Below are 14,703 nucleotides of genomic sequence, written 5' to 3'. Positions count from 1 at the left end.
GCTGCTGTCCACACCACGTCCTGCGGCCGGGAAGCTGAAAAGCTGGGGCCGGCGAGGTGCTGCTGCAGTGGGTAGGTCGGTAATTAGCAGCAAGAACTGATTGTGGCTGGGAGAGATTGAGCTAAGCTGCACCGACACTGGCAAGGCAGAGGAGCTAATTGCCGTGGCCCTGACCTCCTCCCACCGCGTGCCCCCAGAGCTGGTGTCGGCTGCTCGTACCTCCAGGGCACGGCGGCTGCGGGTGTTGTTTTCAGCTCTCAGTTGCTCCACCGCAAAGTTTAGCTCCAGATAAATCAAGGCCATTTCACCGAGCCCCGATGAGTCACGACCACAGGTCCGGGAGCGCTTTTATCTTTGGGGCAGCTGGTTTAATATAGATAGACGTTTGCTCCAGAGCTCTGAATAATTTCTGTCTCTTTACTTCTCATTAAAAGCCAATGGGAGGAGGGAAAGCAGTGAGAAATTTCTCCGTGGCTCCTCTGTTTCTGCCATCTCTGTGATAACTTCCTCCAAGTTGTGCAGCCTGCCTGTGCTGGGTCATTTGCCATGTAGTCTAATTGGCAGAAAAAGGTGTTTCTGCTCCCAAGAGCCGTTCTTTTTAAAACCTGATCCTGCAGGCATGGCTGCAGCAGCGGGGATCTGTTACGGCAGGGTTTAATGCAGTTAATGTGGAGAGGTACTGCTGGGCTCCTCCTTTCCTGGCATGGAGCATCGTTGCCTCCCTGGATGGAGGGAATGGGGACAGGGCGCCCAGGGGACGAGCCTGCGAGCGGGGCTGTCGCAGTGAGGTGGGAGCCAACCCAACCCATCTCCTCGGCAGGACCCAGCCTCCCCACCGTCACTGCTTTTAAACAGCATGGAAATGAAAGGTAAAACCATTGCAGGACTTCTGCAGCCCACTGTGCATGAAATCAGGGTGGTGAAGAGCACGTAGTGAAGCTGTTACCAATATCCTGCCTTCCGATGATGGCTTTATATCCATCACCAGCACCCTCACAACTTTGCAGTACCATTTTGGCCTTGCCTTCTAGACAACTGCCATGCCTTTTGTCGTGCTTGTTATTTATCTTCTTGGGGAAGACCTTGCCCAAGGATATCTGGCCTTACACACTGGGCTATGAGGTCAAAACTGCAAGAAATGGTGTGAGGCATGGTTGCTCTCAATGTTCTTCAGACCTGATGCCCCCTAATGGGGAGCTGTGCCATGGGCTACAGCAACAGGGGGATCAGATGTTTGGTGCCAGTGAAAACCCTCGGTCCTGCAGCTGATGGGTCATGAGTAAAAGCCCCACACCACCGCGCTCGCACCGAGCTGGGGACCTGCGCCCGGTGCTGCTGGGGGTGTGGGGTCCTGGCTGCAGGGAGAGGGCAGCAGGTTTCCTGGGGACATGTACATGTTTGTCATGTCTGTTTCAAGAAGGAAGCCAAAATGACAGTGGAGAAAAGATAATTTAGCTTTATTAGTGTGTGATGAGGTTCAGAGGCTGAGGAATGACCCAACAGCTTGGGTCCCCAGTGCATGGGAGGCTGGGACTTACATGGCTGAGGGTCCCTGTAGGGGCCTGGCTTTTTCCTTGGTGCCATGAGGAACAGGCTTTTGTCCATGCTCACTTTGCTTTCAGAGGGTTTCCTTGGCTGGAATAAAGGGCCCTGGGGCCTTGAGAAAATCGAGCACAGACGAGCACTGAGGGATGCTGATGAGCACTGGAGATGCAGAGCATCGGAGTGCGGCACCAACCATGGCCATCCCAGCTCAAGGGTCTGGAGGGAAAATCCTCACCTGCAGGGTTTGGGGGAGCCCATTGGGACCCATAAAGACCCAGCAACTGTGACCAGGAGGTGCTGGCCTGGCTGATGGCAACAGATTCCCTGTTGGCACCAGTGTCCACCGTGCAGCCCCCTGCATCGGTGCCGTCCCAGCACTGCAGGGTCGGTGACTCTGGCTCTCCTGGCTCACGTCCCATTCCTGAAGCTGCCGTGTGCCTGCCTCTGCCTTCCCAGCACATCCTGCCGGCCCGTCACTCACTGCCTCTCCCCTGCCCTAGGTCGTCCTCTCCCAAAATGACGCAGCAGATGCGGGACCTGCAGCTGGCGCAGGCCAGGAAGCCGCCGGGCCCTTCCTCGCCGAACGCGGCCAAAAGGCTCTACCGAAACCTCTCGGGGAAGTTCCGAGTCAACTACACGTCCTTTGATGAGGGCAGCCTGGCGGGACGGGGCGAGAAGGAGAAGCTCCGCAAGTCCTACCTGGTGGGTGCCCACCGGTCCCCCCAGCCACGCCGGGGCAGGGGATGAAGGGGACGGGTGGGGTGGGCGTTAGGTGAAGCTGCCTGGGGGCAGGGTGTTTGCTCAACGCCACCCATCTGTGGCTGCAAGAGCTGATGTTCCTCAGCCCCTGGTTCTGGGTCTCCCTGGTTCTGGGGGCAGCCACAAGCCCGGTTTGGGTTGGTGGGGTGCTGGGTGGGGTGAAGGAGCACTCCATGCCCAGCTCACCAGCGCTTCTCTCTCCATCCAGTTCCAGAGCAATGCTGCTCTCTTCGAGGCCGTGGAGCTGCAGGACCTGGACCGGGTGCAGGAGCTGCTGAAGCAGTACAGCCCCGAGGAGCTGGACCTCAACACCCCCAACAGCGAGGGGCTGCTGCCCCTGGACATCGCCATCATGACCAACAACGCTCCCATCGCCAGGGCCCTGCTGCAGGCAGGAGCGAAGGAGAGCCCGCACTGTGAGTTGGCTGGAGGGCAGGGAGAAGCAGCAAGGTGTTGGTGATGCTTTTGTCAGCTTTGGGGTTTCCTCTGCCTCCTGGGAGTCCACGTGTGTGGTGGGCTGGAGCGGGTTGTGCAGCACCCACATCTCCAGCTCGGGCAGCAGACCCTATTGCCTACTGCATGTGTCATGGGGCAGCTGGGAACGGTGCTGGCTCCTCATTTCAGAGCAGGAAACTAGGGGGGTTGTGATGCTGGAGTGGGAAGAGGTGCTCAGACCCTGCTCCCTGCTTGCCCAGCCACACACTGGGGAGCGCCACTGTCCCTGTGAGCAGGGCACTGCAGCAAGGACGGGGACTCTGGGCTGGGATTTGGTGCCAGCAGAGCCTGGCTCCAAAGCCGGTTCCCCCAACCACCTTCTAACCACCTCCTCATCACCTTCTCATCCCTCCGTCTTGCTCCCCCCTGCCCCTGGCTGTGCCTGCCCAGCAGTTGTCAGCCTGGAGAGCCGCTCGCTGCACCTCTCCACGCTGCTGCGGGAAGCGGAGCAGCGCGTCAACGAGCTGACGGCGCAGGTGGTGAACGAGGCACCCAACGCCGACTGCTCCGAGAAGGAGAAGCAGCTCAAGGCCTGGGAGTGGCGATACCGGCTGTACAAGCGCATGAAGGCAGGCTTTGAGCACGCCCGTGAGTGCCCCAAGCAGGGCTGGGGTAGGAGCGGGGCTGGGTGTGGGATGGGGAGGAACCACGGGACTGCACCAGTACCTGCCAGGGACCCTGCACCCTGCAGCCTGTGGTACGGGTGGGTGAGGGAGCAAGCACCCTGGGGACGCACCCCTGGGTGCAGGGGAGGCACGGGAGGGATGCTGTGGGGTTTGGAGTGACCGTCAGTGCTGTAGCAGTGCCCTGCGCTCTCTGTCCCTAGGAGTGCCGGACCCCCCCAGCAACGTGCACCTCTCCGTGGCCAGCAGCTCCTCGGTGCAGGTGACCTTCTGGGAGCCCCTGAGTGTCAACTCGGCCGTTGTCACCAAATACAAGGGTAAGGACCGGGGTCCCTGTGCAGTTGCTGAGCACCCGGGGCGTGCCAGCAGGATGCAGTGGGGCACTTGCCCTGTGCTCACCCTGCCAGCACCCTGGGGGCTGTAAGGGTGCTGAGCTCTTGAGCTGTGGCATGGCGCTGTCACGCTATGGCATGGCAGGGCCACCAGCCAGATGGTGCCTTCACCCATTTAAACCAGATATTTATTTTTCTGGGAGAATTCCCCCCCCATCAGGCACCTCTAAGTCCTGGCCCATTGCTTGCTTAGCCTGGCTGGGTCCCCCGGCTTGGACTGCTCCTCCTCCCTGTCCCTCCTCGCCTCGTGGCTCGGTCTGACCCCGGGGATGTGGCACATCGGGGCCTCTCTCATTGCAGTGGAGTGGAGCTGCTCCCCCACCTTCTCACCGCTGCTGGGGGAGGCCGTGGTGGACAAGCTGAAGAGCCTGCACTACACCATCCGGGGGCTGGTGTCGGTGAGCTGGGGGGGTCCGGGCTGCGGGGGCAGCTCCAGAGCCTGCACATGGGGCGGATGGGTGGGATGGCAGTGGGCAAGGGGACAGCAGCAGGAAGGGGGCTTGGGTAGGGGGACCGGGAGGGGCTGGGGGTGCAGGCATGGGGGTGCTGCGCCCATGCTTTTGGGCAGGGAGGGAGGGACTTGCAGGCTTGAGGAGCAGGGAGGACCCTTCTGTGTGCTGTGGGGGACTTGGGCAAGGCAGTGGTGCTGCTGGAGGGTGGCTGAGGGGGGTCAGAGCCCATAGCCCGGGCCATGGGACCCCGTTTTGTGCTCCTCGTGGTGTGCTCGATTCCTCCCCACCTCCTCGCCCTGCACGCTGAGCCGGGAGAGGGACCCGCATCCTGAGTGTGCCTTCCCCCCCTCGCAGGGCACAGCTTACTACGTCCAGGTGTCTGCCTACAACATGAAGGGCTGGGGTCCCCCCCAGGCCTCAGTGCCCCCCTTCGCCATCCCTTCCAGTAAGTACAGCTGAGAGGTGGCACCCGGCTGTGGGATTGGGGTGGGGTGGGCTCGGGAGCTTTTGGGATGGGGCATTATGGCCCCTGGGGCAGGGGCAGAGCTGGGTGTGGTATTTAGGGTTTGCAGGTGGGTCGTGGGCCCCACAAGGTGGCTGTGCCTGGTGGAAGGGGTGCAGGGCTTGTATACAGAGCCATCAGCGCTGCCCTTTGGGGGATGCTGTCTCTGGCCCCTGGGAGCTCTGCCAGATATTTATTTTTCAGCCCGAAATTAGCCTAGCTGCCTGGTAAAGGCTGGAGAGGTTTGAGGCCACCTGGGCCAGCTGCTCCTAGGGTAGCTCGGACAGAGGATGTTTTGCTTTCTGAGCTAAGAAACCACCTCTGGGGGAAGGAAAACCATCCCTGCGTTTTTTTAGCAGAGCTTTGTAATTTAGCGTGGGGCAGCTTTTTGGAGGGGCCTGTCCTGCCCAGGTAAAGAAACCGGCGTTGTGTGAGGCTGGCTTTGCTCTGCCCTGGCAGCGGGTGTTTGTTCACGTTTGCACCCTTAAAGCCCCTCTGCTGTCCCACACGGGTCCTGTTCTGTGTGCACGAGATCCACGGGGATCAAGCAGGACGGATTTTTCTTATTTCTGTCCCCGTGAATATTTCTCCCTTCGGTAGAGATCCCTTCCTGGCCCAGCAGAACAGCCAGGCACCTCCCCGGGTGTTTTTAAAGCTCCTAAAAATAGTGGCGAGCCCCAGCCAAAGTTAACAGAGCTGAACTTTCCATGGAAAAGAGCAGCAGGCAGGACAGGGGGTGTTCAGAGCAATTAACCTAAAGCTAATGTAAAAGCACTGGCGGCCCCGTGCCGCTCCTGCCACCACTGTATAGAGGGTGAGGCTGGCAGGAGAGCCTGCCTGGGTGTCTGCCTGGGTGAGCTCCGCTCCTGCATTCACCTGGACGAGGCTGCAGCTCCAGGGAAGACACTGGAAAGAGTTTTATTTTTTAAGCTAGGTTAAGGGCAGCGGGAGCAGGCGGGACCTTGCTCCTGACCTCCGTTGTACCCTCACTGTGGGGCAGCCGGTGGCCTCGGGGAGCTCCTGGCCCCGTTCTCCCTGCCAGCTCCTGGGCACGGCCCCAAAAGTGCCCCTCACACCCCGACCCTGTGGGTTAGCAGAGGATGGCAGGGCCGTGTTGTAGCTTCCCCGATCTGCTGCGGTTCCTAGGGCTGAAAGAACTTGGTGGCTCCGGAGCTGCTCCCAGCACGTGGCGATGGTGCTGGGGACAGGGAGGTGCTGTGCCAGGGGATCCTCTGCGGGCTGGGAAGAGGGGCACAAAACAGAGCATCTGCCAAAACCCCATAAGTGCTGAATGCCCCGGGACCCTTGGCTTGTGCTGTGGGGCACGTCTGGGGTGCCGGGAGGTGCCGTGGGGTGGGGAGCAGCTCCGTGGAGAGGGGTGTCAGGGGGTGACACCGGCTCTGTCCCTGCAGACTGGAGGGAGTACGACGGCCGGGCCCCGCGGCGCAGGGGCCAGGCTGAAGCTCTGGACCACCTGCTGGGCCAGGTGAAGACCGTCCACCAGCACTGCGTGTGCCACGGTGAGTCTGCAGCACCTGGTGGTCCCGGGGGGCTCTGCTGGTCCCCAGGGCTCCGGGGGTCACCTGCTGAAGCACAAAGAGCTGGGGTGGCACGGAGGAATTGGATGAGCAGCGGGGCAGCTCGTGCAGTGACCCCCCAGGAGCCCACAACGCCTCCCCCCAGGCTGTGGGTGCTGCTCTTGGGGTCACGCCGCAGCACCCTCTGCTCTCCACTTCCCAGAGCCCTGCAAGAACCAGCCCCAGAGCAGGAAGCACTCGGTCTCCAAGAGCCTCAAGCACCTCTTCCACGCTGGCAGCAAGTTCCTCAAGACACTGAAGCGGTGAGAGCCTCGTGAGGGGGGTGGTGTCGCAGAGCCTGTGGCCCCACAGGGGTGTAGGGCTGGCCAGCCAGGGCTGCAGGTGCTTGGGGTGGGCCCCTCCTTGGGATGAGCCCATGCTGTCAGTGGGGTTCAGTCCCATCGCTCAGAAATCAAACATTTATGTTTGGACCAGCCCCGTACGGGGCACCTCCCCTGCCTCCTGGAGACAGACCCTTTGGGAACTGAAGCTGGTGGCCAGGGGTGACCCCGCAGCCTGTCTTCCCTTCCGCGCAGGGGCCTCTACCTGACAGCCATCTTCTACAAGGACGACAACATCCTGGTGACCCACGAGGACCAGATCCCGGTGGTGGAGATCGACGACACCTACTCGTGCCTGCTCATGCAGGATTTCCTTTGGTTCACCAAGGTAGGCAGCCCCCTCGCCCTGTGCCGCGCGTCCTGACGCTGTGAGATTTGGGCAGCCACCGCCGTGAGCGCGGTGTCCTCCAGGGGTGTCACCGTGCGGGGGGTACCTCCACTGCAACCCTTACATGTGGGGGCTGAAAACTGCTCTGCTCCAACTCAGGAAGGTGCCCCTCCTAGAAAGGGAGGCATCTCGGGCAGGGGAGCGCATAAAAAATGTCCCCATTGCTGCTGAAAGCGGTGTGTGCGCGTGCACCTTCCTCGCCCAGCTTGGATGGAAAGGGATGGCTGTCCCCAGGGCCACCCCGTGTGAGCAGGCAGCTGGGGGAGCTCGGCCGGCGGTGACAGCCCCTGGCTGTGCTGCAGGTGTCGTGCATGTGGGACGAGATCCTGTGGCTGCGGCAGTGCGTCACCGTCTCCCAGTCGTCCTGCTCCTGCATCCTGCAGACGCGCTTCAAGATGCTGCTGGCCATCTCGCAGATGCAGGTGAGGGGAGGGGGGGTCCCTGTCCTCCTTCTGCCTCCCAGAGTGATTTTTGGGGGTGCTCCTCTGGGAGTGCTGGAAAAAAAACAGCTCTGCCTGCTCTGTGCCACCGGGCTGCAGCTGGGCCACAGCCTTGCCATCACCCGTGGGTCCCCAGGTGCCAGGTTCTGCAGCACGTGGAGGGTCTGGGGACTGTCCGTGGGTGCTCTGCCAGGTTTCCAGCAGGCAGCGTGGTGTCCCCTGACCTTTCTCCTGTCCCCCATCCCGGTGTGCAGGGGCTGCTGGGCATCCAGGACCTGGGGCAGGTCTTCTTCGAGCCCATCAAAGACAAGCAGGGCAACATCCTCATCGTCACCCTGAAGGAGGTGAAGACCAACCAGACCTTCGAGAGCGTCCGCTGGGTTCCCATCTGCAAGCTGCAGACCAGCCGCAAGTCCGTGTCGTCCCCGGAGGAGCCCACGGCCCTGGACACGCTGCTCATCTCTGTGCAGGTGCTGAGCGAGGGGGCTGGGGACACGGGGGCTGCTTCCAGCCAGCACACTGGGGCTGTCCCTCACGCCTCCAGCACCCAACACGAGGGCTGGAGAGCACCTTGCTGTGAGGGCTGGCTCACTCCAGCGGTGCCTGTCTCCTCAGGACAAGCTGGCTTACCACCAGCGGAGCAGCCATGCCCTTTCCCCGGGCCTCTACCTGGGCTACCTGAAGCTCTGCAGCGCCGTGGACCAGATCCGGGTGCTGGTGCCCGAGCAGCTCCCCAACATCTTGTGCCACGTGAAGATCCGCTCCAACCCCAACATCTCCAGGTGGGGCTCGGGGGGCATCTGGTCTTTTTCTCTGCCTTGTCCAGCACAAGAGCACTTGTGGCCACTGCCTCTTGTGTGTGGACTCGAGGAAGCAGTGCAGCTCCACCGCCCAGCCCTGTCCCTGCCAAGCCCTGCCTAGGGCTGGAGAAAGCCGAGGTCCCCCTGCTGCCACCACAGCTCCTACGTCCCCTTGGTGGAAGAGCTAAGCAAACACAGCTCTCGTCGGGACGGCGTGTTTAGGTCAGCCCCGAGCTGCTCCCTCCAGCACGTTCTGTCTGCCGTTCTCCAGGGAGGAGTGGGAATGGCTGCAGAAGATGGCCAGCATGGAGGAGCCCGTTTCTGCGGAGCCAGAGGCTGAGACATCCCAAAACCACTTGTTCCAGGAGCTCCAGGCGGCCATCAAGGAGCTGATGACCCTGGTCAACATCCCGTTGCAAGAGGTGTGGGTGGGAGCCAAGGTGCAGGGACGAGGGAGATGACGTTTGCAGCCGTTACCTGTCGTGTCTTTTGGACGGGCTCTTGCAGGCCAAAGATTTCCGCCTGTACAGCCAAGAGGTGCTGGATTTTGGGGGCCAGGTCTCCTTCCTGCTGCTGCTGCCTCCCTCAGATGACGTCTGCACGGCGCCGGGCCAGAACAACCCCTACACCCCTCAGTCTGGCTTCCTCACGCTGCCGCTGCAGATCTTCGAGCTGGGTGAGAAAAGGGGTGGCCTGCACTGCCAGGGTCTCCTCGTGCTGCTCTCCTTGAGCCTGGGAAGGGCTGGAAGGTGCTGCTGGGGTGGCTGTGCTCTGTCACCTCCCTAGCAGAGGGGGGAGAGGGAGTGCTGAGGGCTCTCCAGTGCTCCAGGTGGGCTCCCCGGTTTGGGTGGGCACGGAGGAACCCCTAGGGAGCTGATATTTTTCATTCTCCTCCTCCCTTCCGTCCCTCAGTGCACTTCTTCACATACGACCGGGAGTTCATCATGCAGTACTGCCAGGTGTCTGCCCTCCTGGAGCTGGAGTCGCTCCTCTCGCAGCAGAGCCTCAGGGAAGCCTTCTCTGACGCCGAGCTCTCCACGGCCAAGCAGAGGCACCAGCAGGTGCAGGATTACATCCAGGTGCGCAGCGCAGGCGCTGGGAGCCAGCCAGGCTGGCCACGGTGTGCCCACGGGACCGAAATGCCCCAGTAGGTCTGTCCCCTTCTCCCCACTGTGGCCCCACAGTGTCAGGGCTTTGTCTGGCAGCATCTCGCTGCGATCCCTTCGTTAAAGGTTTGTAAAGCACTGCCGGGGGGTTCCGCGCTCCAGGGGGGTTCCCCTGAGCTTTTGCCTCTTGGGAAAGGTGTGTGGGGAGAGGCCGGGTTTCGTTGGGGGATTTTTTCATGGTGGTTGTTTGCTTTCTGAAAAGGATCCTTTATTTCCTCTTCTGGCAGCAAATGGAGGAGATATGGCGCGAGATGCGCTGGATTATGGATGCCCTGCAGCACGCCCGGTACAAGCAGCCGTCCTGTGGGGTGTCCCTCAGCGGGTTCCTCAGCACCTCCAGCAGTGCCATGAAGGAGAAGACCCAATCCTCCTCGTCCCACCTCGACTTCCTTCCCTCCCCGGCGCCCTCCCCAGAGACCAGCCGTAAGCTCAACTCCGGTAAGGGCCCGGCTTTGCACAGCTCCCGCTCCCCCTCACGCCAAGCCGACGACCTCTTTGCTTCCCTTGCAGACCTGCACGGGCTGTCGGACGAGGAGGGCTCCTCCGAGGTGTTCCTGGCCACCGACAGCGACTACGACTCCAGCAGGGCGCAGAGCCCGAAGGAGCTCGACCTGGTGTCCTCCTCCTCGGGGCCCGAGTGCTGCGGCAGGAGGGCGCCCCGCAGCCTGCGGGACAGCGCCCCGGACGTCCTGCAGAGCCACGAGCTCCAGCCGGTGCCGCTGCCCCCGCCGGAGCCCCGGCCGCCCCCCGAGCTCTACGACAGCGACTTCGTCCTGCCCAGCCGGCAGATCGAGCTGCTGCGCATCACGGAGAAGCGGCAGGCGTACTGCGTGCGAACCAGCAGCCTGGACTTCCCCAAGCCCCTCTGCCCGGTGGCCAGAAAGTCCTGCCCCGGCTCCGTTGACAGCTCCCCGACGGAGAGCAGGACCCCCGGGGGCCACAGCGGCCAGCTCAGGATGGGGACTGGCTCCGCACCCAGCCCCGAGCGCGGCCGGACGCGCTCGGCGGAGTGGACTCCGAGCTGCCAGGAGCCACTGGAGCAGCCCGGGTGCTTGGCCGACCGCGGGAAGAAGCCGGGCTCTGTCACCCTGCGGGTCTGCCCTCAGTATGAAACCGGACTCTCCAAAGAGACCAGTGTCAAGGTACCGGAGCCTACTAAAGGCAGCGGTGCGGCTGCCAGGATGGGGGAGGCAGGCACTGCAGGCTTGCGTGGCCCTCTCCTGGCTCTGCCGTCTCCATCCTTGCCATGCTGAGGGGCAGGTCCCCAGGACACCCCCAGCGCTGCAGTCCCGTGTCCCTGTGCCCTCAGCACAGCATGGGGGACCCCACGTCCCCTGCAGCTCAGCCCATGTGCCCATCTCTGCTGCTCAGGGGCCGGGATGGGGCCACCAGCTTAGCCAGCAGGGTGTTCTGAGGACAGAAGGCAGGGTTGGGGTTTGGCACTCAGCCTGACTGCTTAGTGCCATCCGGGGTCACCAGCCTCAGCTCCGTGGTCTCTGCTCCCCTCCCTGCAGCCACGTGCACATGGATGGGGAAGGGAGCAGAGGGCAGCTTGCCTCAGCCCTTGGAAGGGGCAGACAGAGCTGCCTCCTCACCGGGGGCACCGGGGCCCACGAGCCCCCCGTGGGTCCTCTCTGCTCCCTCCCTGGCTGTGGCAGGGCTTTGGAGCTGAGCTGGCTCCCGAAGCTCCAGGCTGCCTGCACCCATTGGAGCCCGCGGGCACGCAGCCCAGGCAGGTCCCCTCTGTGCTCTGCCACCTCCTCTGCTTCCAGCCACCAAGTCCTTCCCCTCTTGAAGCTTCCCTGGTGAAATTCCCGGTGCCATGGCTCATGGAGCAGCCCGAGTGCGGCTCGTCTGCAAAAGGGTGCAGGAAGGAGCAGGCTGCAGGGCTGGAGGTTTATTGCCAGGCAGTTTTGATAGCCAGTTTCTCTTCACCCAGCAGGGATGTTAGAAGCAGAGGGAAATCTGACTCGCAGTATTTATTTTCCATTTGAGAAATTACCATAGATTTCTATGCAACTGAAGTGCAGCCCTGGGTTCCTGGCGGGCTGCCCACGTGGCTTTTGAAGTTGCAAAGCTCGGGACATGCCTGCTTGAAAGCGTTTTACGATGTTCTCCTCGAAGAACCGAGTTCAAAGGAAAGGCTCCTCGGCTGGCGTAAATCAGCTGAGCCCCATGATGATTGTTCGGAGCTGGCAGGCTTCACGTGGGCCGAGGGCTTGGACCACCCTGCCGGGGCACTGCCCGCGGCGCTCCGCAGGCCCTCACGGATGTGCCAAAGGAAACCGTCGCCTTGCCCGGCCGAGGGCCTTTGAAGGGAAGGATCGGGCTCCTGACGGCTGCTGGCAGCAAGAGCCCGGCAGTCCTGGTGCTCTTGTCCTGCCTCAGGATTCAGAGGGCAATCCCCAGCGAAGCGGTGAGGGAGGGCAAGGAGAGCTGGTGGGCAGAGCCCCCCCGGGTGCTCTCCGAGGGGATTAACTTGAGCCCCGCTTCCCAAGGAGCTCAGCACCAGGGCGCCTGTGGTGCTGTGGTGCTGGGGGCCTGGGTGCTGCTCGCAGGAGGGGCTTTGACACCTCTGAGCTGGCAGGAGCAGGGCTCAGACCATGCAGCCCTTGCAAGCTGCAGGCACGGGGCAGCGCGGGCGAGCCGTAGGTGGCAGGCAGGACAGCCACGCTGAGCTGTGAGGATGAGGACGGAGGGTGCAGCCAGGGGGAGAGAGGTGCAGGAGCTGCGCCCCGGCGTGCCGCGTGTCCCCGGGCACCTCGTTGGGGCCGTTCCTGCCCCCCGACAGCTTGCGGAGGGCGGCCGCTGCCCCTGGCCCTCCTCGTCCCCCCCTGACCGCCCGTCTCTCCCACCTTTGTCTCTCCGCAGCTGCACATCACCAGCCAGACGTCGGCCGGGGAGGTGGTGAAGCTGGTGGTGCTGGAGATGAACGACGTCTCCCGCGGCGTGCTGGGCGGCTCGGCCGCCTTCTGCTACGGCGAGGAGCAGCTGGAGCACTTCGGACTGGTGTTCGCCTCCGAGGAGAGCGAGCGGTGGCTGCCCGATGACTTCCTGCCCCTGGCCCTGCACGCCGCCCGGCCCGAGGGGCGCTTCTTCGTCCGCATCAAGGAGACGTCGCCCCTGGTGCTGCAGTTCGGGCCCGCCACCACCGTATGAGAGGAGCGGCGGCGGCGCGGGGGCCTCGGCCCTGCGGCAGACAGCGCGTCTCTGATGCTTCCTTCTTCCACAGACACCCTCTCATCAGGCGTCCGCGGGGTGGAATGGGATCATACCGGGCTGTGTGTTACTTGTTTGTGTTGGGTTTTGTTGTTTTTTTTTTTTTTTTTTTTCGTTTTTTTTTTTTTTTTTTTTTTTTTTTTTTAACCAAAGAGACATCGAGACTCGTTTTTTCTGACTGCAGAAGATGAGGGTGGAGCGCGGAGACCTCAGAGCTTGGGAGGAATCCTTGCAGGAATGGAATTTTTGAAAGCAAACATTTTTAAGGGGAAAGGGGGGGGGAGAGAGAGGAAAAAATATTACACGAAGGAGCAGCAATACTCTTTTTTTTTTTTTTTCCTTTCTTTTTCTGAAAATCCTTGTCTGGGATTTAGTGAAGGAAGAGCCACGGAGGATTGCTGGCTAGAGTCGCAGTGTCGATGAGGAGAGGGCATGATGCACAAGGACAGCACTGAGAAGGGTGTTCCCTATCCGTCCTCGTTTCACTGTACCTGGAGAAACAGTTCTTGCACATAGTTCTCAGACCAGAATGTGTTTTGTTTTGTTTTGTTTTGTTTTCTGGAAAAAAAAAAATAATTGTGCTAGAGACACTGGAGTTGTATAGGAGGTGAAGACCCTTTTTCTTGTTTTAGAGGCAAAAGGAAGCCACGCCAACAGCCCCCCACTCACATGCACGTGTACGCAGCTGTGCTGACACCACCACTAGAGGTTTGCTATAGGGCATCTGCTGCAGCACACCCAGCACCACCTTGGGATTCCCTTTCCTCCTCGGTTGCTGTTTTGTTCTGGTGATTGTGAGTGGCCTCTCTTGTATGTCCTACAGCATGACACTTTGTTAGCAACTAGGTCTCTTGTTCACAAGGTTATTTTTCTGATCCTGTGGTCCATAGTAAAGATGACTGCTGCTGACCGTGTATTGCTCTCTTCCTTCTCACGGCCTGATGAGCAGGGCCTCTGTCCTTAACCCACGTCCCCCAAATTATCCCTAGTTTCAGTGCCTGGGCCTGCCTTTCCCAGAAGTGGTTAATGGGATGCTCTCGACCCAGCAGAGGTTTGTGTTAGCACACACCCTGTGTGTGAGAGGAACAGGCAAGTTGAAGGCAGCGATCTGTCACCTTCAGGTGCTGGAAACCTGGTGGCTGCAGGGCCCGAGCACCCACAGGTGTGCAGTTACACACCCTGCTCCTGTCCTGCAGCCTCCTCCGAGAGACAAGCACCTGGAGAAGAGCATGGAGGGTGGCCAGAGCTGCCTTGCAGCTGCCACGAGCGCTTTCAGAGGAGAGGCAGCGCACAAGGCAGGGGGCCGGCACCCCTCGCAGGTGAGGTTCCCCTTCTCCAGGCCTCACTGGGTCGGCCACACTGTGCTGGGACACACGGTGAGGAGCCAGCGTGGGCCTGTGACACCCCCCATCGGCCTGGCCACATGCATCCCCTGGTGGCACCTCCGACTGGGGCAGGAGAGGGCTGGTGGACAACTCCTGGGAGTCACAGCCTGTGCCAAGTGTTAGGGCAGGGCCATGTCCACCTCATCTCTTCCTGAGTGGCTCCGTAGGCACATCCCGATGTTTTCTTTCCAGGTCCTGAAGCCTTCTGTCCTGCCCTTCCCCACAGCCAAGGAGTGGGAGCAGACACCAGGCGGGCTCTGTGTGCGGCCGTGGGGAGCCCGTGTGGCTGCTGGAAGCCGCGTGGAGCCGGGAGCTGTGTGCGCAGAGGTCGGTGGTTCCCCTTTGGAAGGTTGTTGCACATGCAGGATGGTCTCTTACAGCTGAAACACAGCCCTGGGGCTCAGCAGCTCATGGCAAGAAGGGGCACTGAGGCTCTGGGACAGGTGGGGCAGGTATTGTCCTCTCACTTAGGGCTAGTGGCACTGGTGACAGCAATTTGGCAAAGGGGCTTTCCCTCACGTCCATGCTGTCACGCGTGCCGTGGAGGCAGGTCCCCAGAGCACCTGGCCTCAGCCCTGCTGTCTCCTGGTACTAGGAAACAGCAGAGCTGGGAGAGGCG

The 14,703-nt window shown here is 61.5% G+C and overlaps 1 protein-coding gene across 7 annotated transcripts in view; it reads left to right on the top strand.

The window, feature by feature from the left end:
* LOC311445098 (ankyrin repeat and fibronectin type-III domain-containing protein 1-like) overlaps positions 1-13,608 on the top strand; it is a 184,318-nt gene extending 170,710 nt beyond the window's left edge. For all 7 annotated transcript variants that reach the window (XM_084536816.1, XM_084536817.1, XM_084536818.1 and 4 more), the window contains 18 exons: positions 2,046-2,247; positions 2,513-2,720; positions 3,193-3,387; positions 3,626-3,739; positions 4,115-4,212; positions 4,621-4,711; positions 6,181-6,288; positions 6,509-6,608; positions 6,882-7,014; positions 7,377-7,496; positions 7,769-7,984; positions 8,130-8,296; positions 8,586-8,736; positions 8,822-8,990; positions 9,227-9,393; positions 9,708-9,918; positions 9,991-10,622; positions 12,352-13,608. In XM_084536816.1, the coding sequence (XP_084392942.1) occupies positions 2,046-2,247; positions 2,513-2,720; positions 3,193-3,387; positions 3,626-3,739; positions 4,115-4,212; positions 4,621-4,711; positions 6,181-6,288; positions 6,509-6,608; positions 6,882-7,014; positions 7,377-7,496; positions 7,769-7,984; positions 8,130-8,296; positions 8,586-8,736; positions 8,822-8,990; positions 9,227-9,393; positions 9,708-9,918; positions 9,991-10,622; positions 12,352-12,639 (3,370 nt within the window). In that variant the 3' untranslated portion in view covers positions 12,640-13,608. The remainder of the gene's footprint in view (positions 1-2,045; positions 2,248-2,512; positions 2,721-3,192; positions 3,388-3,625; positions 3,740-4,114; positions 4,213-4,620; positions 4,712-6,180; positions 6,289-6,508; positions 6,609-6,881; positions 7,015-7,376; positions 7,497-7,768; positions 7,985-8,129; positions 8,297-8,585; positions 8,737-8,821; positions 8,991-9,226; positions 9,394-9,707; positions 9,919-9,990; positions 10,623-12,351) is intronic.
* Positions 13,609-14,703: the final 1,095 nt, after the last annotated feature.

This window comes from Aythya ferina (genome assembly GCF_964211825.1).
Source record: "Aythya ferina genome assembly, chromosome: 15".
Classification (NCBI taxonomy): Eukaryota; Metazoa; Chordata; class Aves; order Anseriformes; family Anatidae; genus Aythya; species Aythya ferina.
This window is presented reverse-complemented; position numbering and strand designations above follow the sequence as displayed.